This window comes from Centrocercus urophasianus, unplaced genomic scaffold (genome assembly GCF_019232065.1).
Source record: "Centrocercus urophasianus isolate 14NV4802_14NV808 unplaced genomic scaffold, USGS_Curo_1.0 seq_22, whole genome shotgun sequence".
Taxonomy (NCBI): Eukaryota; Metazoa; Chordata; class Aves; order Galliformes; family Phasianidae; genus Centrocercus; species Centrocercus urophasianus.
Window position 1 is genome coordinate 11,100,722 of NW_024884778.1, and position 20,271 is coordinate 11,120,992.

Consider the following 20,271-nt stretch of genomic DNA (forward strand, 5'->3'; position numbering starts at 1 on the left):
GGTATGCATGTTTTAGCCTGGGATGCTTCAGCCATTAGTAGTGTTACAGCCATTAGTAGTGTTATAGCCAAGGAACTGAATCAGCTGCAGAAAGCAGTTGCCAGCTTGGACTGGAATTTTTCCATCCGTGTTTTTTCAGTTCAGTGTACTTAAAATATAGGTAAAAGAGCCTGTGGTAATCCTCATTCATCTGGGGCTTGAAGGCTAAATGACTGTGCAGGAACTTCTAGTTTTAGTAATTTTACCTTTTTTTATGTGACTTAAAAATCAAACCCTCAACTGGATGGTGGGGAGAAGAGATGCAGTCTCACTGTCTCTTTTTGGCTGGTAAGAGAGGAGATTTCTATAGTTGTGTTGTCTGAAAAGTTAATTTGTTGCCCAGTGTGCAATAAGTCAATAATCACACACTGAGACTCTGCTTATTTATTTTGGGTTTGCACAGCCTGGTGCTCGGTGGTTTCCCACAAGTCAAGCACCCCAAACGAAACTATCTGTGCTACAGACTTAGCAATTTCTCCAGTCCATCCTCCTTGGTTGGCAATTTACAATTACTGTATTGCTGACTGTACTTCCAGCACTATGTTGCTCAGGGGAAGGGTCTCACCTGGGCAGGGTTTTTTTTGACCTGCAGGTGTGATTTTAGTACTATAGTGAAGGTAGTTCAGCTAAAGATACATGAGTGCTGAGTTTTTCTTGCCAAGTGGGCCCACATCTTCAGACCATCCTGAATGATGTCCTCCTCAAGGCCTACAGGCCTGGGATGTCCCAGGCTAACAGATACAATTTACTGCTTTGACACCCGTCACAGAATCTGCTCAGTTTTTACAGTCAACCTTCAGCAGTCTGCGTTGGAAAGCTGTTACTAAAAGGATGCTAATGGTGACTGCTCCACAGAAATAGAAGAACTAACAATGTCAGTGCACTTAATGTCGTTTCAGGCAAACCGACCGTGGGTGATTCTGTCCTGGGCTGTGTCTGCACCCTGTCCGCTCCTTTGGAAGCAGCTGTGTAAAGGCCGGAATGGGTCAGCGTGCAGACACGGCCGTGCACTGAGGGACACTGCCTGCCCTGCAAAGAAACGCGGTTCTGCGATTGGTAAGGAAAGCGGAGGGCCGTACCTTTCTAACTGAATGCGTTTCTAACAGCACTGCAGCTGTCGGGGTTTTGGTTTCGCTGCCCGCCATCAGCCGGGACGCGTCTGCGGTGCCAGCATCACCGCGGTGCGAGCTGCGGAACGCACACACAAGAAAAAACGCTGCTGTCAGCCACGTTTAATGCACCGAGGGACGCCGCTGTTACCGCCTGCCACGCGTGCTGCCGGGCGCTACGGGAGGGCTCTCCGGGGCCGTTCTGCCCGAAACCCCCAACTTCTGTATCGCGCTTCCCGCGGCCCAGCGCCCGGCCTCAGCCGCCGCAGCGCTCCGGCGCGGCGTAGATCGCGTTTCCCGGCAGGCCGCGCTCCGCCTCGCCTCGCAGCGATGGAAGGGAGGGCTTCACTACGACTCCCATAATGCACCGCGGCGGTGAGGAGAGGAGAGCGAGGCGGGAGGCGGCGCGGGGTCCGCCGGGAAATGCAGTCTTCGCCGCCTTTCCGCCGTGCGGCGGAGGGCGGCGCCGCGGCGAGGGGATGTGGCTGAGCGTGACGCGATTCTGTCCGCGTTGGAGCCGGGGCGGCCGTGGCGAGCGTGACGTGGCAGAGAGCGAGCGAGCGAGCGCGGATCTCGGTCACACAGCCGCCGCCGCCGCCGCCGCTTGCGCCTTTATAAGTGGGCGCCGCCGAGCCCCGCCACGCTCAGCGCGCTGCCCGCTCCGCACAGCCGTCCGCCAGCGGAACCCGACGCCGCGCCCGCCCTTCCTCCGCCGCCATGGGCCTCACCATCTCCTCGCTCTTCTCGCGCCTCTTCGGCAAGAAGCAGATGCGCATCCTCATGGGTAAGGGCCGAGCGGCCGGGCCTGCTGCTGCCGGGCCCCGCACCGGCCTGCCGTGCCGTACTGCGCTGCGGCCGGGCCCGGCGGGGGGCAGGGAGCGGAGCGGCGTGGGGGTGGGGGGAGGTCTGTTGTACTGTGCCGTGCCCTTCATTTAGGGGCCACGGGAGGAGAGGGAGGTGGCCATGGGGCTGGAGGCGGCAGCCCCTTCCTCGACATCGCGCTACCGCCGCGGCCCGGAGCGGACAGTCGAGCGGAGGCGGGGGGGCCGCGCCGTGCCGCTCTGGGCCGAGCCTGCGGCGGATCCGGACACTGGGTCGGGGCGGCCGGCGGCGGCGGCGCTCGGGAAGCGCGGGCTCTGCGGCGCGGAACTCGGGCGCCTTCTGTTCTGCCGCCCGCCCCCGCCGTGCCTCGTGCGCCGGGCCGCGCGGCGCTTCTCTCGGAGCTCGGCTCGAGCGACCCGCTGCGGGGCGGCGGTTCCCGGCGCCACCCGACAGACGAAGCGGCGGCGGCCGAAGATTCCCACCGGGGGATCGCGGTTCAAAAGGTCACGGGCGGCAGCTCCGCGTTCCGCACTTCCTCCTCCGCTCCTCTTTTCCTTCTCCGCTTTACCGGATTGCGTGTGTCCGCAGCTGCGCGGCCCCGCGCCTCAAGCGTTCCTTGGCCGCTCTGCGGGCCGGCGCTGCGCCTCGAGCGGGGAGCTGGCTGAACTTGCCGGCTTGCGGTGCTGGGTCTGCCCGGCAGTCCGGCTCTCCTTGTGGCTCCGAAAGGTGTGAGACCTTCAGGTGAGCCCGGCTGCGACGGGAGGTGCTGTCTTGGTAACTGCGTGCCACAGAATAATGAGAGCAGGCACGCAATGCCAGGCACACCAAAACGGCCTGCGAGGGCTTGCGTTTCCTCACTGGTTTGTAATTAGTTCAGATCCAGCTTAGCTGTGACTTACAGAGTAGTGTTTCTTCTAGCTGGTTCAGCTGCACCTTTGTTGTTTTTTCCCCATCTTTGATTTCAAGGCTTTTACTGTATTCACATGCAAGGATCAGAGCATGAGACTGCTCCTGCCTTTTGGTGAGTGTGAGAGGAAACACGTCTGCTGTGTTGTGAGGAGGCTGTAGTGCAGGACCTAAATTGGCTGTTGAGAAGCAGAGTGTTGTATTGTAGAATGTGTAATTCATCTGTAACCATAAAAAAGAACCTCAGGATAACATCCTGCATTGCATATTAGTGCTTGGAGATGTCTGAACACTAGAACTGACTTAGGCCTTTCCTCAGTCCTACTCTTACATGTGTATGTCTGCAGAAGTCTTCACTCCTGGCTTCGTGTGCTAAAAAAGGAATGATACTCACTGTGCCCTCTGCAGTGCTGTGCCAGCTATCTTTTGCTGTAGCTGTGTGAGTGGTAACTGAGATAATAGCTACTCAGAAGCTTCAAATGCAGAGGTAATTATTGAATACTGAGTAGTGAGGGAGGGCCAGATTCTTTGGAAAGCGTGTTCTTGTACAGCTCACAACAACTTAACAATCTTCTGTTCTTCTTCTACCAAGGTAGACTTGCATTCTTTTGGCATTCTTTGTGTGTGTTTTCTTGAAACTGTGTTGAGAATCAGCCCTTCGTGGGCCCCAAAGAGTTATCCACTTGAAGCCAAGCCTGAAAGAGGAATAGTAGTACTTAAAGGATGAAGATAAGATTTGAGTGATCTGGTGTCAAGGTAGAAGAAAAGTGAAAAAGTGAAGGAATAACCATCTCTATTAAATTGGGACTCATCAACTTTGTTTGTTGTTAAGCAGTACTTGATGTATTGTGAGCTTTGTGAACCAATTAAAGATGGTAGGAGCTTCCCTCCCCCACCCCTCTTCTCCTCTGGTCATGGGAAACATTGATGTTGGAAGCAGCAACGTGCTGTGTTCTGTACTATCTGGAATCTGTGACTGCCAGAGCATATTGGTCTTGATGGGGTTTCCATTTAGAAAGTCAGTCCTCAATTCTTTTTGGTTTTATTTTTTTAAATTTAGTGCATGGATGTTTGTGTTATGGTGCCTGCAGCAGTTTGGTACTCAGTCACCAAGGCAGGAAGCTGGTAACTGAGGAGCTGATGTGATCACAGGGGTGGTATATGGGACAGCGAGAATGACAAGTCTGATGTTTAGAAGTGTGGTTGACGGGCTGTAAATGAAGCATTCTAAGGAGTGAAGGCCTTAGAACTGCATTTGTTTTCACAGCAGCTGGAAGTGCTGTAGGTGTAAATTCTCATTCTAGAGGAAGAGGATGTTTGACTTAAATTGTAACAAGTGCAAGTCTGTGCTTCCCGTCTGTGTATAACGGTCGGTGGTACAACTGCTGTAATGCCCACGTGGAGGTTGTTAGGCTGATGTGGTGGGCCAGAGGGAAGATCTAGGATTGGAAGTTCACATTGTTTGGAGATTTAAGGCTTCAGGTTTTAGTCTAGATAGTAACTTCTCTATCATGAAATTAACATGACGTAACTCATAGATTGACATCATGTTCCAGTACAAGTGTAAATGTATTTATTCTTGAAAACAAATGAGGCAGCAATCTTGTAAGCTGCTGAACCACGGAAGAGATGTTTCCTAGAGGCTCAAAACTTAAATTTGGTGTTGTGACCTGTTTGTCCTATGAAGGGCATCAATAAACTGAAATAAGTGTGAACAGATGCTCTGCTGTTGATAACTATTGATTATTTAGAGTTTAGAGCTTTTACTTGACTAAAAGTGTCAGTTTCTGATGACTTGCATCACACAAATGTTACTTTCTTCTGCCAAAGGCTGCTGTCTCAGTGGTGGAGTTACAGGAAAACACCCATCCATAACTCAGCTTGCCTCACTGCAAAGTCCAACAGCTTCACTACAGTTGTGGATGAGCCTGGGTCTCAGCAGCATCTCTGGGCGTTGTGCTCATGTAGCTCATGTATCCTTCTGCAACACTGCTGGGGCAGCAGGAGGTTCTGGTGCAGGAGCAGGACAGGTTTATCTGTATCTCTACAGATTTATCTGCAGCATCTCTGCTGTAACACATCAAACGCTGAACTAATTCTGTAGATAATGCATTTTTCTCTTGTTGGCAGTTTTCATGGGTCTTGTGTTGTTCAGCTGGTAACTGTTGTGGTTTTGGGGCTGGGGGTGAGGGGAAGGAAGAATTGAGAGTATGTTTAGCTGTAATTTGGTTATTTATTTCATATCTGTACACTGGAGATCTGCCACATACGATGCACATCCGTGGCTTGCTTGCTTGTGAATATCTAGGCATCCTGGAGATGTTCACCTGAGGCTGATCTGCTACGTAAGAAGAAAGCTGGGTTTCGAGTGTTGCGCTATTTAAAACATAGTTTTTCAGCTCAGATGGAGTACCTGGGGGTTTCAGAGTTTCCTTAAAGAGTTTTGGCACTTGGTTGTTGCAGGGAAAATGCCAATGCTTGGAGGTTTCCAGATCCACGAGTTCCTCTGAAGCTGCACTCAGGGTTCTCAGCTTTTGTTGAGCATGTTTGGCTCCAGCAGAGACCCACGCTTAGACAGCGGGGAGCTTAAAAATCTTAATTTAGTTTGAGCATTTGGGGAGTTCATTCCTTCTCAGGGAGCTTAGTTATTTGGCAGTTGTGTTTTCCTCTTGCTCTGTGATGTTGGTAATTAGAACGTCTAATTTTTACTTCTTATTCACAATGATAGTGAAAAAGAAAAAAAGAAAAAAAGAAAAAAAAAAAAAAAAAAAAGACTGCAGTTGCGTATTAAACTGTGTTCACAGCACTGAGCTACAGAGCACCAAGGTTCTGTAGTTCTTTCCTGTAACAGCAGTCGGTGCCCTGAGAAGGAGGCAGTGCCCTATGAGTTTGGTTTCATTTTGAGTTAAGAGGTGACTTTTGCTTTCATGTTACTGCAGCGCTAAGGGAGCCGTTGTAGCCAACCGAGCAGCCACTCAGAACTTATGCATGGGCTCACTGAGTGGGAAACTTCCATGGGACACCTAACCGTGTTACCAAGCAAGGATACCATTTGGCTTTTTGTATGAGTATTATTTATTTCTTCAGTGAAGGTTTGATTTATTTTATTTTATTTTATTTTATTTTGCTTGGGTAGAACTTTTACTGCCACAAATGGGCATTTATTGAAGCTGATGCTGTGGTAAGTGCTTAGTACCTGCTGTTTCTTTAGGTGCTTGCACTCAACGTAGGGCAATACCATAAAGAACAGTACTTGAACTTGCTCTTGTGTGTTCTGAAGTGTCAATAGGTATTTGCAAGAACAATGTTATAAAACTACCGTGTGTGCCTCAGTGTTAGTGATGCTTCTCAAAAAATGCCTCTGGGCATCCAGTTTTGGTAAGGAATGCATATCTATCCTGCAGCTTGCCTTTAAAAACAGCTGACTGAACTTTGGCTGTAGCAGTGAAGAGCAAATGGCAGTGCAGCAGGCTTTCAGAAGGATGGCCAGACCTGGCTAAGGAAAGCATCCTGGTGGGTCTCAGTGTGCAGAAGTGATGTCATGGCGAGAGCTCACAACTCTTGGAATATATGTGGAGGGGAAGGATAAGAGTTGCCTCACATAGCTTGTGCTTTTGATAAATCAAAGGGAGTGCAATGAGGGAGATGGAAGTGTCTTCCAGTGCTGTTCACACTGCTGCAGGTGTGCATGGAACCGGCCTTAGCCGGACATCGAGTTGGATGTTCCCATGCTTGAGTGCTAAACAGCAGCTGTGTGATTAGTTAAAGTGATGTTCTGTTGGTAGATTGTTGTGAGGCATTGAAACCATCCTGACTCTCTGGAAAAAATAACTTTAAGAAAGAACAAGAAAACTCAAGTAACACAAATCTGAAGGAAGATGACTAGAAGATTCTGAATCTGTAGGTTGTGGATGAAGATGCGCTATTGAGCTTGTTTATTGCCTGAGTTCTCTCTCAGAACTGGGTAGAGGAGATGAGGCAAAATATGTAATAGTACATCAACAATGACTGAAGAGAATATAATAAGATGTTTTCTCTAAGGGGAAGAAAAAAAAAAAGAAAACCAAAACCAAAGCTAATACATTTAAAATGGCATCTCTTTGAAATGATGAGGTTGAGTTCATATTGTGAACTAAATAAAATTTTCTGTTTTTTCCTAGTTGGTTTGGATGCTGCTGGTAAGACGACTATCCTTTATAAGCTGAAACTAGGAGAAATTGTCACCACAATTCCCACTATTGGTAAGATAAATTCTGATGTCTTCATAACCAATTCTCATCTTTGTTCCTGTTGCTTAAAATGTGTGTTGTAGGCATGGGCTTCTGAAGAGTGTAGGAGTTTGATGTCCTTGCTGTTAGTGTAGGGATGGAGGCAAACAGAGCAGTTTCAGGGTGGCTTACATAACCTGGTACTACCATGACAGTAATTCTCGTTCTGTGTCACCCAGAAGATGCACCCAGGCAGGAGACCTGTCTGACAGCAGCCAGCAGCTGATGCTCAGGAGTACAGGAGCCATTTAGGTAGCAGTGCTCTGCCTTAACACCAAGAGTCTTCGCCAGTTTGTGGTTGAGAGGCTCTTTCAACTGAAGGTGGTGTTTTGGGTCTAACTGCCTTTTCTTTTTGATCTCCCAAAACATAAAAGGTCTTGTCATAATTCACTTGTCAGAATTAAAACTTTGAGAAGTTATCTTCAGCAGGATTGGAATTATGTTCTAACGTTACCATTAACTATTTCTAATGGACTCTTTTATTCTAGGTTTTAATGTGGAAACGGTAGAATACAAAAACATTTGTTTCACAGTTTGGGATGTTGGTGGTCAAGATAAAATCAGACCTCTTTGGAGGCATTATTTCCAAAATACGCAGGTAAGAGTTTTAAAATAGCAGTGGTTACTAAACCTATTTTGTAAAGGCTCGTTGTGTGCTGTAGTGTCTATCAAAAGTTGTCCTGTCTCTTCTTTCAGAAGGGTTCCTTGCTGTCTTTCTCAAGTTCTGTGGGATGCCCAGGCTTTATTCTCGTTAAAGCCATTTAAATTTATTTTTTTTACCCTGAAGGTTTCAGAGCTTAGTGGTGAGCACAGCTTAATGAGGGCAAAGTCCTAAGAATCTTTTAGCATTCTATAATAAGCCAGAGCAGCTGTTAGTTTGTAAGGAACAATTTAGCTGGGTTTTGATCTATCTGAACTGGTATGGATTTATGCAAAAAGTGTTATTGTCTGAAGTCCTGCACTGAGCATCAAAAGTGTACAGCTTTTTTTTCTTTACATATCAGAGTATCTAAAACACATGCAGAGTATCTAAAAGTGTCTTTAATATCTTGCTACTCATTGCTTAGAAAGTGACAGTTTCATGCTGGCATAATTACTGACATTCTTGGTGGTGTAAATGTAATTCTTTCCTTTGGCTCACAGGCACTGAGATAAATCGCTTACTAATACTGAGGAACTTAAGTGGTGAGGTTTGGGGTTTTGTTCTGTTGGATCTAGAATTGTTTCCAAGACATGTCTGTGCAGTGTAAGTGTGATAGTTGGGTGCAGAAAGCCGAGCTCTAGGCAGACAAAAAGCAGCTAACACTATTGTTATTTCAGTAATAATTATTTATAATAGGATTGGACTGAAAATATTCTTAAAAGTTGCTTCTGCTGTCTTCAAAAGAATAATAAAAATGGTCAGAGAAAGCAGTGCTTATGTGAGGAGTGCACTTGGGTAACACAGATACTGCTAGAAATAATATTTGGTGCAAACATTTGGTGAAGAACTTACAATTCCTGCGCTGCATTTAATGTAATGCTGAGAGAAAAGGGAGGTGCAGGGAAGGAAAAGTGTTCATTTAGGAAACCTTGTTTGGGTTCTTTGTGCTTTTTGTTTTGTCTGTTTTGAAATTAATGATTCCTACACCAATATGTTAACTGACATTTCCAATTAATATTGTGGGTTGCTGGTTTTTTTTTTTGGCTTTTTTTTTTTTTAACTTAAAAGTTCTAGCTTAGTTTTGCTGTTGATACTCACTGTGTAGTTGTTCAGACAGACATCTTGTGATGCTTGAGCAGGATAAACAGAACTTTCTGAGAAATTTGCTTTCCTCAAGCCAGACTAATTTCTTGCAGGGCCTCATCTTTGTGGTGGATAGCAATGACAGAGAGAGAATCGAGGAAGCAGCAGATGAGCTGCAGAAAATGGTAAGTGTTGATGTTTTCTGGAAGAAAATATCTTTTTTGAGGTTTGGGGTGATCTTTGTTTTTTGTTAGGATGAATGAGATTCTTGATCGTGTTGAGGAAGTTTTTGCAGTGCGTATTGTCTGCACCAGGGAGTTCTAGCTTTAGTGCACTGTGTAGTAGCTGCAACTCTGTAGAAAGCTTTCCCTCAAGAACTACTCATGTGAGAATCTTTCGTAAAGTGTTAAGAAAAATGCAGGAGGCGAGGGAAGAATTTTAATAAATACTTGAGAATTTGATCAGCAAGGTCCTGATGAACTTAAACTGCTTATTGAAAGAATATTTCTTCTAGAACTTCTGCTGGATACTGGATGAATTTTACTATCCAGTGACTCGCACAATAATGAAAAAGCAGATCATGCTTAAAACCGTACTTAGGTTTCTTGAGTGCTTGTTGAAGTACTGAACTGAGCTAATGTAGTAACATGGCTGTTTTTCTCTCAGCTTCAGGAGGATGAGCTGCGAGATGCGGTGCTGCTGCTGTTTGCAAACAAGCAAGATCTGCCGAATGCCATGGCAATCAGTGAGATGACCGATAAACTAGGCCTGCAGTCCCTGCGTAACAGAACTGTAAGTGCTAAACTTGTCTGGTTGCTAACTCTGGCTTGCTTTATTAGATGTCGTAAAATTAATCTCCCTTTAAATCAAAGGAAGCTTTCACCTCTTTCTGTAGAGAGAGGCATGTACCTGCTATTAAACTCTAGGACAAAGTTGAAGATCCTCCTTTAAAACAGGTGATCTAGAAGTATAACTCAGTGCGTACAGCAGCATGTTGCAGGTGTTTTCCCTCACCTTTTTCTGGAAAAATAGAAATGTTGCAGCCTGTTGCTGAAACGTAACCATCAGTGTTTGAGGAGTGTGGCAGGCTTGCCTCATGTCCAAGTGCTCACTTCTCAGGGACAAAATGCTTTGTGTATTCTCATCCCAACAAAGATGTGAGGAAATGAAATACTTCTTGACTAATTACATCTCATCTGTACAGCCCTCTGAGATACACGGTTGCTTCACATAAACTATCTGTCCTTGTGTAGTGCTCATTTTGTTTGACACACTAAGTTTGTATGTAGTCAGATGCCCTAGAGGCCCTTAAATCTGATAATTGCATGCCTTTTTACAGGAGAGCAATCTTGCAAAACAGAGAAGCTAGTTTTTTACATATAAAACAAGTGCCAGTTTGGTTTTTTTCTTCTTGATGCACTAAAATGTATTTTGGCACACAGAGCTTCTGGATGATGTGTAAACCCTACCTACTTTGCCTATACTTTTCAAAGCTCAGAAAATACTCTGTTCAGTATTGCCTCTGGGGTGCAAAACAATGTTTAAAGAGCGCTATTTGAGTTTGTGTCTGAGTGTCACATACTGTGATAACTTAGTTTGCGTTTTGTCAGTGTGTAAACTTCTTTCTGTCTGTGTTCTGTGTTAACAGTGGTATGTCCAGGCTACCTGTGCTACGCAAGGAACTGGTCTGTATGAGGGACTTGACTGGCTCTCAAACGAACTCTCAAAACGCTAACTCAAACTGGATGACTCTTTCACCAGGGACATGTTTGATATAAGTGGTCTAGGCTTGTTACAACAAAATTAGTTTGCATCTTGGTTATTACAATATCTGGAACTGATCTTTGGGCAGGATATTACAGCATTTCAACTTATTTTGTTGCCAATTATTGTTTACCGAGCTACATGTTGCAAAGGTAGCAATATGCTTGGGTAAAAAATCTCCTTAACTTGGAAAAAGTGTATCTTCTGATTCTACTTCCCTTGTTAGTCTAAATGCCTGAATACAGTTATCGTGACATCTTCAAGATCTGTTCTGAATACTTTTTTTTGAGCCCCAATAAATTAATGTTTTAATTTTTTCTCCCTGCTACTTTTAGTTTACTGATGCCCTGTTTCATTCCTCAGACAGTCTGCTGATTTAAAAATGTAGCATTCCGTATATTTATTTCTCTCCCTTGCCAAAAAGAATTCCTCATACTGCTTGTCCCCGCCGAGAAAATGCTCTAAAACACTATTCAGATCTGCTGCACTGAGGAACATTTTATTAATCCTTGGGTTCCATCGGCCCAACTTGCCTTTGTGAGAATTGGATTGGATGGGTAGAATAGTTCTGTGCTGGCTGCGAAGAGCTCATGTTGAGGTTGTTTTTAATATTCAGCAGATTGTCTTCCTTTATATTGTATCTTTTTTTTTTTTATGTTGCATGTTGCTTTTTGGTATCAGCCTGACTATTTTTGCCCAGTGTATAATAGTTCTGCTGAAGTTTTACTGTTTGTTGGTGGACATATCTTCATAATGAGATTTTGGAAAATTCATCAAAGTCAATGGATTAGTTTCTTCATAACCCACTTGGAATTATTCCTAATAAAATGATAAAATGTATTGTTCTGTGTATGCTCTTCTTGATTCTTAAGTAGTTGAACTGTGGCTTATCACATACTCATTTTCCATAAACTGAGCTTCATTGCAGCTTGAATGTGAACGTAATTCTCATTTTCACTTGTTTGGGGCTGTACAGAGTGGGGCACAAGGTGGGCAGAGTTGTATACAGTGCAGTAGAGTAGTTGTCATCAAGACCTATAATTGCGTCTTTTGAAGTTGTAAATCTAAAATTCCTTTTAAGTTGTCCAGATATGAAAATACTAATAGTTACAAAAACAGTAATAAAACAAGTACAAACTGCCTGAGAAGCATGCATGTCTGTCTTGTAGTTGTTTCTGCACTTAAAAACAAGGTGGTTTTTAGCAGGAGGTGGTGGTTGGTTAGCTGAAAAGTGAAACACTTGAACAGACTTTAATCAACATTGTTTTAATGGTGATGGACACCCCCCAGAAATAAGGTCTATGTAGTTTCTACTGTGTCCCTTCCCTCCCTGACATGGATTCAAAATGCTTAAATTAACTCTTTTCAATCTTGTTCTATTTTTCTGTCTGTTGAACAGATGCAAACAGCTCAATCTTGTGTCCTAATTGTCTTCGGGTAGCTGAAGTATGATTTCATGGCAGATTTGACCTCAGCTCATATCCTACAAGTTCAGATCTTGCTGTCCTTCCTCCAAGAAATCCCAGTGCCAAGGTTTGCTAAGCTCAAGCAGGTTCAGATGAAGAGCAACTTCCAAGCAGGTTCTGGTACCCATGAGACTGAAGTTTCTAGGAAACAGTTACTGTGAGCATCAATAACTGGAGGAAATTCCAGAGCTCTTGAAATGTGTCAGTGACTCTCCTTGGTGTGTAACAGAAACCCAAGAGATAGAGTTAAGGCAATGTTCTGCTTGTAGCTTTAATGAGTTGCTGAGTACACACTCACAGTAGATACATCTGTGCATTGGATCAGCACTTGTTAATAAGTGTGTTTCTGGTAAAGCAGCTTCTTGAAATAAGCCTTAGAAGGAATGCCTTGCTCAGAAATGCTGGCTGGTCTGTTAGGTGGGCTGTACTGGTAGTTACAGTGAGCTAAAGTGAAACACTTGTGACATTAAATGCAAGAAGCATGGATGAAAGAGGACTGTTACCTTGAAGGCAACGTTCTTTTTGATACAGGGAGATGAAGACTTTTTACTGGTTTAATTCTTTAAAATGCTTTTTAAATACCTAACCTGGTTTAGGTGAGCTGTGTTTGGCCACTGCTGAGTTACAGCATGTTAATAACAGTTGATACTACAAAGGGTCACTGTGTCTGGCTTTGTCTGCAGGCTGTAATGCTGCTATAAAATGAGCGATTTACTAAATCAAAGTTGTAAAGATCTTCAGCCTCATTTTAAAATGAGGGATGTGGGTGAAGGCTACAGCTTGTAAGTAAGGTGGGAGTCAGTGTAAAGAAAAAAATCTCCTTCCTAAAAAGCTAGTTGAAACAGTGCTCTTCCCTTTTCTATACCATGGGTTAGAGAAGGGAAAGCGACATGCTTGTGGCTCTCTTAATGCCAGCTGAGCAGGTAGCACAACAAATAAGCATACTTCAAAAATGCAGAAAATATTGCTTGTTTTTTAGGAGGTGGCTGGGAGGTTCTTATGAGGAGGATATGGAGAATTCCAGCTGCTGAAACACATGCAAGCTTAGAATTATGAGATAAAATGGAGACAAATTTGATAGGGTTCTATGAATTTGGGATCTAGAAGTGGTTTAGGGAAGAATTAATTGGGCAAAATATAGACAAATATGTAGGGGGAACAAAGAAGCTAAAATCGCCTTGTGTCGAGTAGGAAGTAAACATGTCTAACCTCACAGATGTAAATACATCTGGGGAACATATGGAATATCAAAGGATTTTTTTTTGCACTTCCCCAAAAATCACAAGTTCTTTTGAATTCTCTTTTTCCCAACCTAGATCCCAGTACTGACACTTCCAGGCGTGCCTGCCTAACTCCTGACACAGTGCTGCTACTGGCAGTCAGCCTGTGCTGTTGCATTTTACTAATTAAACCAGAGATGCTTGGCCTGGAGAATCTCCAGCATTAACTTGTGCAGCTGAAATTCCTTCCAAAAATATTAAAGGATTATCTGCCGTGTGCAGGGGCCGTCTGATTGGGCCTATAACAGTACCCTGTTTTTGCCTTATCACTTGGTTCCTGCACCAGCCAAGCTGTCCTATGCTCTCTCCTTTATCTACAAGGAGGCAAAGCAGCAGCCCAAACACCGTTATAGGGATTAAGGGGAACTGCCTCTTCAGAGGCAGTTCCAGCACAGTAGGGACTGTCAACATAGTATACAAGTAGGAAGAAGAAAAACTTACCTCTCAGCAATTGGAGCCAGCTACCTGCCTCCTTTACAATGACAGGGGCGTGAGTTGTGGCACCTGTTTCTTTTAAAGTCATCCTTACTTTTAATTCATCTGTGAACTAACAAGTGGCTCAGCTGTCCTCTTTGCTTGCAGTTCTTTAACATCTTCCTTTAAGTACTTTTTTAGCTTCCCTTACAGTAGGGCATTCTATCACAAGCCCTTATTGGGTGATATTGCTTCTCAACATTATGATCTGAGCATGACCAAGTTAGTTAAGAACTGCATGGCCATTTCAATATTAGCATAGAAGGCAGAGTTTCAAGTGTTGTTTTATAAGTAACTGCAAACACAGCATTGGATTTTAGCTTAATCTTCTGGAGAGTTACCAGCTAACTGGAAGAAGTTCTGAATTACTTTTGTTTGTTTTTGCTGTTTAAACAGCCTTTTAAGTCTTCTACCATTTGAGATCAAGCTGTTGTTTATTTTTGTTGGTTTTTTTTGTTTTTTTGCACTACCACATTAGGACTTGTTTTGCCATGCTAGGCAACTGTGACTGGAGAGAAATCAAGTGAGAACTGGCAGGAAAGGAAGCTTAATAGGTGAAAGATAATGTGGTGAAATACCTTTAAGTGCTGATCGTTTCATATGGACTAATTATGCAGGGGAAGTTAATGATTCATACCCTTTCCAACAAATTCAATGAAGATAACAAAGCGAGTTTCCCAACATCCAAACTACCTAGACTGGAGTAGCTCCACATGGAACACTGTACAAAACCAGTATTTGTGTTTTGTAGAATAAGTGCTTTCTATAAAGTTTTAAGTAACTTGTTTCTTTCTTTAAAAACGCAGGCAGAAATGGATACACCACGTCATTTATTTTGTACCTCCCCACACCTGGAAAGAGATTATCAAATTATGTTGTCAGAGTTCCCTCCCATCCCCAGCTGGCTGTCCTAACCTCAAATACTACTACTGACTATAGACAACAGATGGAACAGTAATGCAACCTATATCTAGAATCCAGTTTAGTAAGTGTTTAAGTGACCCTCACTACCCTGGTGCTAAGTGGGCAAGAAAAGTGCTTCCAAGTTGATTATCATCTTAAATTTAACATGGCTGTTGATTGAACAAGACCATTCACAGCTAATTAATGTTTTTTTCCGAAGGCAGCAGGTACAGTGATCATGCCTCTTGCTAAAAAACTGCCTGATAAACTCAGCTTCTGAGTCTATTTTAAAAGCTCTGTCTTATCACAGTAATCACAACGAGCTGAATGAATCCAAACCATGGTTATTTCTTTTCAGATTCTGCATCTGGTTCTGATCAGGGTTCAGTTTGTACACTTATAAGATTTAATTCATATCTTCAACGATTTTAGTCCTTTAAAAACCTGTAAAAGGATATATAACCCAACTTTCAAAACTTTACAGCTGAAATATTTTTTTCTATTGGCATATAAAAAGGGAAAGGAGCAATTGTTGTACAAGTTCACGTCAGCGGTGAGATAACCTTCAATAGCACCATTAAACACAGTCACTTTTCTTAAATTGCTCTCATTTTAGTAGCATACGAGCCAGGGCTGAACCTCAGTTCCTCAACAGCACATCAATTTGTACAAAAACTCCAAAAAGCATTATGCAAAAGCCAATCTATTTCCACTTTAAGTCACATACGAGTGCTATATGATCTGAAGGATGTGAAACACTTGGCAAAGCCTGATGGGTTGTTACTTCTTCATGACTTGGCAGTGGAATGACCTGTTCAACTTCCAGAGCATTTCTGTCAATGAAAATGTAGTCCAGACATCCATAAAACCCACCAACATAGTTTGTATATGCAGGTTCTCCACAAGCACTCTGTAGTTGGAAGGGATGGCTTAGAGGCATATTGCACCTTTCCTCTTCTCCATTAGAGGCCCAATCTTCGTGATCTTCAGCAATGCCACCAGTGTTAATAAAACCATAAGTTCCAGATGATGGTGTGCTATTAAAGTCTCCACAGAATATGAGTGGTATATCAGGGTACAAGTCACGTGCTACATACTTGATGTGAGACAAAGCTACAGCAATTTGGACGAGACGAATGTTCCCACCTAAAGATGTAAAAATATGTACTTAAAATACTTTGTGAAGGCACTGGAAGAGTTTTTAAGTTGTTCATTTAGATACATGTTGCATACAGCTCTGAAACAGCACTCTTGCTTTAAATTCCCCATTGTCTGTATTTCAGAATAGTTTCCATAAACAAAGATGTCTTCGATATGTGACCATCGAAGCTGTACAGCAGAGGACGCTTAATTTTTCTTCCCATGAATTTAAAAAATTATGTACCTTAAACACCCATATTGCAGCAGCCTTCTAATTCTTGGAAACTAACCTTACAGTGTTTGTGAATGGCACAGAACTAAAATAGGACTAATTCAATAGAGGAGAGTCTCTTTTTGAAAGCTTCAGTAGCCCAACTTGTTTCCTGTGATAAAAGCACCACAACATTGCTCTTTTGGGTACAACAGGATGGGGGAAACCATGAGCACACACAGAGCTGTACTTTATGGTCTACGTTTCAGGCAAATTGTGTTTAATGTGACTGTCTTGTGTTTGTTTGGATTTTACTGCTGTCCTAGCAGATCACAGCAATCTTACTGTAAGGAAGATAAATAAATCTAGTAGACAGGCTTGGATCACTGAGGTAGGGAATGGGGCAGAAAAATCCTCAGTTCCACAAGTAAAGGGGACAGCTGCAAAAGAATAAGGAAGAATGCAGTAAAATTACCTTTTGGATGCCAGTAGAGATGGGTGTTAGCTACACAAAGCTTCCTAGAAGGATCAGTTTCAGACTGAAGAACTGAAACCTTTAAGAAAAAAAACATTTAATCAGTTTTAAATAAAGGTTATATATTTAAATCAAATGCATTAGTTAACTTATGCTTTCACAGCAACCCAGTCCAAAGAATCTGATGCTTAAAACTAATGAATGGCACAACTCCTAAATTGAGTCTATTTATCCTCTTTATAAGGTATAAATTTCAGCCACTTACAGTGCTAGTGTTACCACCACAGAACTCCACCAACATCTGGATATGTGATAAGTGCTCTGTCTGTAGCTTTCTGGTTTGACCACATTTTCCTTCAATCCATTCAGTAGTTTGAAAATGCAGTTATTGCCCTCCCACCCCCCTCCAGCTCTTTCCTCGATTGTCAGAAACAGAGACAGAAGACTCTCTGGCTTCAGCAAACCGTAGTGCTGTATTCTTGTGAAATTAAATTTGGAGGTGACTCCAGTTATCAAGGAAAGTTTGCTACTCTTACTCATACCATTAAAAACCTGTAGGAGCACTTCTGAAATTCCTGACAGACTTCTATTAGCTCTGCAGGCTGCCTTACCGGCATCCACAAGCTCATAGATCTGTCCACTCTTATTTCTACACGCCTGTTTGGTGGCATTATTAAAGCAGGCTAACTTAGGTTAATGTCACAACTGGCAAGATTAAGTTTAGTGATATACCTATCACAATACAGGATTGAGTAGTGAAACAACGGGCAGCTAATGCCCCACCTGGCCCAGCACTTCTACCAGCTGACTTCACTTATGGCAAAGAAAGTAAGATGCCTTTTTTTAAAGTTTTATGTTATTGCCTACATAAGGTTAGTGGCAGCACTGTGTCTGCGCTGCCCTGCCCCGTGCACGGCCAGCACCCGGCTAACAGGGCCACGTCCCTACACTGTGCCCACAACACTGGGCTGCGGCTGCTGGACAGGGTGGCCACAGATACCTGCAGCACGGAGGATCTCTGCAGCACCTTGTCCCGCACCACGGGGTACCGGCTCAGCCTGTCGCGCAGCTCCGCGTGCAGCGCCTCCGACAGCAGCGCCTCACTGAACGCGACATCGTGCTGGCTCAGGAGGCTGAACTTGTCCCTGCGGTAGAAGGTGGCCAGGCCCTCGTGCTGCTTCTCTTTCATCTTGAAGAGCCCCTCGAGCCCGAAAGCGTCCAGAGCCGGGGCCAGGCTGTCTGCGAAGACGGATTTGTCCACCTCCTGCAGGCAGACGAGGTCGGCGTTGTAGCCGGACAGCTCCTTCTTCAGCAGGTTCTGCCGGTAGTCGACCTCCAGCGCGTACGGGGCGCAGTACGGGTACAGCACGGTGCGGGAGAACTCGGTCTGGGCGTAGGTGTCGGCCAGGATGTTGTATGAGACGGCGCGCACGGAGCCGCGGCCGCACGCCCTGCGCGTGTAGAGGTGCCGCGCGTCGAACGTGCACGCGCCCGGCCCGGCCTCCACGGGGCCGCTGCTCTCCACCTCGCGGGGCGGCCCGAAGCGCCCGGCGCCGTCCCCGGGCGTGCAGCGCAGCTTCAGCCGCAGCCCCACCAGCGCGTTGGACGGCGTGAAGACACGCTCGCCGCCCTCCGGCTCCCGTTCCTCTTCCCAGGCCGGGCCCTCCCCGCCGCCCTCCGGCCGCCGCTCGCGGTACCAGCGGAACAGGCAGTGCTGCGGGGCGGCGAACTCAGCGCTCATCTTGGGGCACACGGGGAAGCCGGCCAGCAGCGAGCGCGGCAGCCGCAGCTCGGTGAGCGCAGGCGGGTTGCGCTCCACGCGGTACCGCGCGGCCCCAACCTGCAGCACGGCGCCGTCCTGCCAGGCCGCCGCGTTCGGCACCTCCTCGGACACCGCCCGCCCGTCTCTGGAGAAGAGCCGCACCTCCGGCAGCTCGGCCTCGCCCGCCTCGCCGTCCTCCGCCCGCGGCTTCTTGCTCTTCTTACCCGCCTTGGAGCGGCCCTTCGCGGCGTTGGTGGCGATGCGGGCCAGCGCCCGGCCCAGCGGCTCCGCCTGGTCCCGCTGCATGAACCGCGCGCTGCCGTCGGGGAGCACGAGCTGCAGGCTCAGCTTGGGTTCGGACGGCACGCAGCGCACGACGGCGCGCTCCGCGGGCTCCATAGCGGCGGGAGGAGCCCCGCCGCCGCCCAGGCGGCTCAGCCAGCCGAGGGCGGCGCGCAGCCCGCGCCACATGGAGCCGGCGCGCGGCGCTTCCGGCATTAGCGGCCGGAAGTGAGCGGCCGGCACGGCCTCGCGCCAAGGGGCGGTGCTGCCAATGGCCGCAGCTCGTGCCCGCCCCAGGGCGGGAACGCGCCGCCTCTCAGGTGCGCCGTTGCGCGCGTGGGCGCTGCAGGCGTTCCGTTAGCTGCTGCGTGTCTCTCGCTGAGTTCTGTGTCTTCAGCGCGAAGCTGCCTTCTTTTCGGGACTGAAACCCTCAGGAGAACTCTTCACGTCCCCGTAATGTCTGGAAAGGGTATCGGTTCTGCACATCAGGTACAGGGAGGGGCGAGCTGCCTGTGCGCCCTTCTGCCCCGGGTACCTGGGCTTCGTGCTCGTTTTCTGCTCGTTCAAAACCGCCCCGGTCTGCTGAATCGCATTACAAAACCGTCCCGGTGTTTGTAAAGCGGCCTGAAGCTCTCCCGCTGTCCTTACAGCCTCAGCCCCCTCAGGTCCGCAGGCAGGACGTGAAGTCCTCGCCGAGCGCGGCAGGCAGGCGGGAAACCTGGCGGGAATTGCTGCTGGGCTCAGCTCGCTCTCTGTCGCCGCGTCCCTCAGCGCTGAGGCGGGATGCAGCTCCGCGTTTCCCCTTCTAGAAGCCGTTGAAATGCAGTTCGAGTTTGTGCGCGGCGTTTCCAAGGGAACGGCCCCACAGCTCGGGCAGCCGCGCCCGGCTGAGCCCTGCTGGGCTCCCCAGCGCCACGCAGTTATTTCTGCAGAACCCGCGGCGTTGTGTTGCTTTTTACACGGTGTTCGCGCTATTCCTTAATCTTTCCATGTGTGCTGCATAACTTTTGAGGTACTTTGCAGATAGACGATAGCTTTAATCCTTTCCTTCCCTGAGAAATATGAAGGGAAAAATACGCTCTGCCCGTCTTTCAGCAGTTTCAGACCTCACTCTGTATGCCTCTAGGTCAGCTTTGTGCTTCCATTTGCTTCTTTCCCATCAGGACTCTGCATCCTGCAGTGAAGCCACAGGAACAGTAATGCTGTCTCAGGCTCTATCAGAGCAGGAGCTGAGATCCGAGTTACGGAGCAGCCAGATGCCCCACTCAGGTGGAGCACCTTCCAATCAAAAGACTTTGAGAAGTTGGTTTCTTCCCATTGTTTTGCCTTCAGCGGTTGCATCAGATACGTCACCATTACAGAATAAGCTGCTGACGTACCGAAGATGCAAAGAACAGCAAAGAATGCTTAATCAGTTACTGTGAGTAAAATGTGGAGTAGTGAAGTTCAAGGAATGTTGAAATTCAAACGAAAGAAACGTTGTACTTTTCACAACTGAGAAGTAACACCAATGTTTGTTCATTTCAGAGGTATTTTTGTCACTATTGTAATGCTGAATATTTTCCGTCTAAAACTGTTAATAGTAGAAGAGTATTTGTTGAGATATTCAAAGAGCACCAATGTCTGGATCTCTTACTTTCTTTC

At 46.1% G+C, this 20,271-nt stretch overlaps 3 protein-coding genes across 3 annotated transcripts in view; 2 read left to right on the forward strand and 1 right to left on the reverse strand.

The window, feature by feature from the left end:
* The first annotated feature begins 1,799 nt into the window (after nt 1–1,799).
* On the forward strand, nt 1,800–11,474 carry ARF4 (ADP ribosylation factor 4). Its single transcript, XM_042823518.1, has 6 exons — nt 1,800–1,932; nt 7,037–7,117; nt 7,633–7,742; nt 8,984–9,055; nt 9,537–9,662; nt 10,519–11,474. Exons 1-6 carry the CDS (start codon nt 1,866–1,868, stop codon nt 10,603–10,605), a joined length of 543 nt encoding a protein of 180 aa, XP_042679452.1. The 5' UTR covers nt 1,800–1,865; the 3' UTR covers nt 10,606–11,474.
* Nucleotides 11,475–14,667: 3,193 nt separating this feature from the next.
* PDE12 (phosphodiesterase 12) lies at nt 14,668–18,816 on the reverse strand. The gene is made up of 3 exons (XM_042823517.1): nt 17,584–18,816; nt 16,584–16,662; nt 14,668–15,903 (listed from the first exon to the last, which is right to left on the reverse strand). Exons 1-3 carry the CDS (start codon nt 18,814–18,816, stop codon nt 15,461–15,463), a joined length of 1,755 nt encoding a protein of 584 aa, XP_042679451.1. The 3' UTR covers nt 14,668–15,460.
* Nucleotides 18,817–19,083: 267 nt separating this feature from the next.
* DNAH12 (dynein axonemal heavy chain 12) overlaps nt 19,084–20,271 on the forward strand; it is a 63,570-nt gene continuing 62,382 nt past the window's right edge. The window contains exons 1-2 of the mRNA XM_042823490.1: nt 19,084–19,116; nt 19,884–20,047. Coding sequence (XP_042679424.1) covers nt 19,084–19,116; nt 19,884–20,047 — 197 coding nt within the window. The remainder of the gene's footprint in view (nt 19,117–19,883; nt 20,048–20,271) is intronic.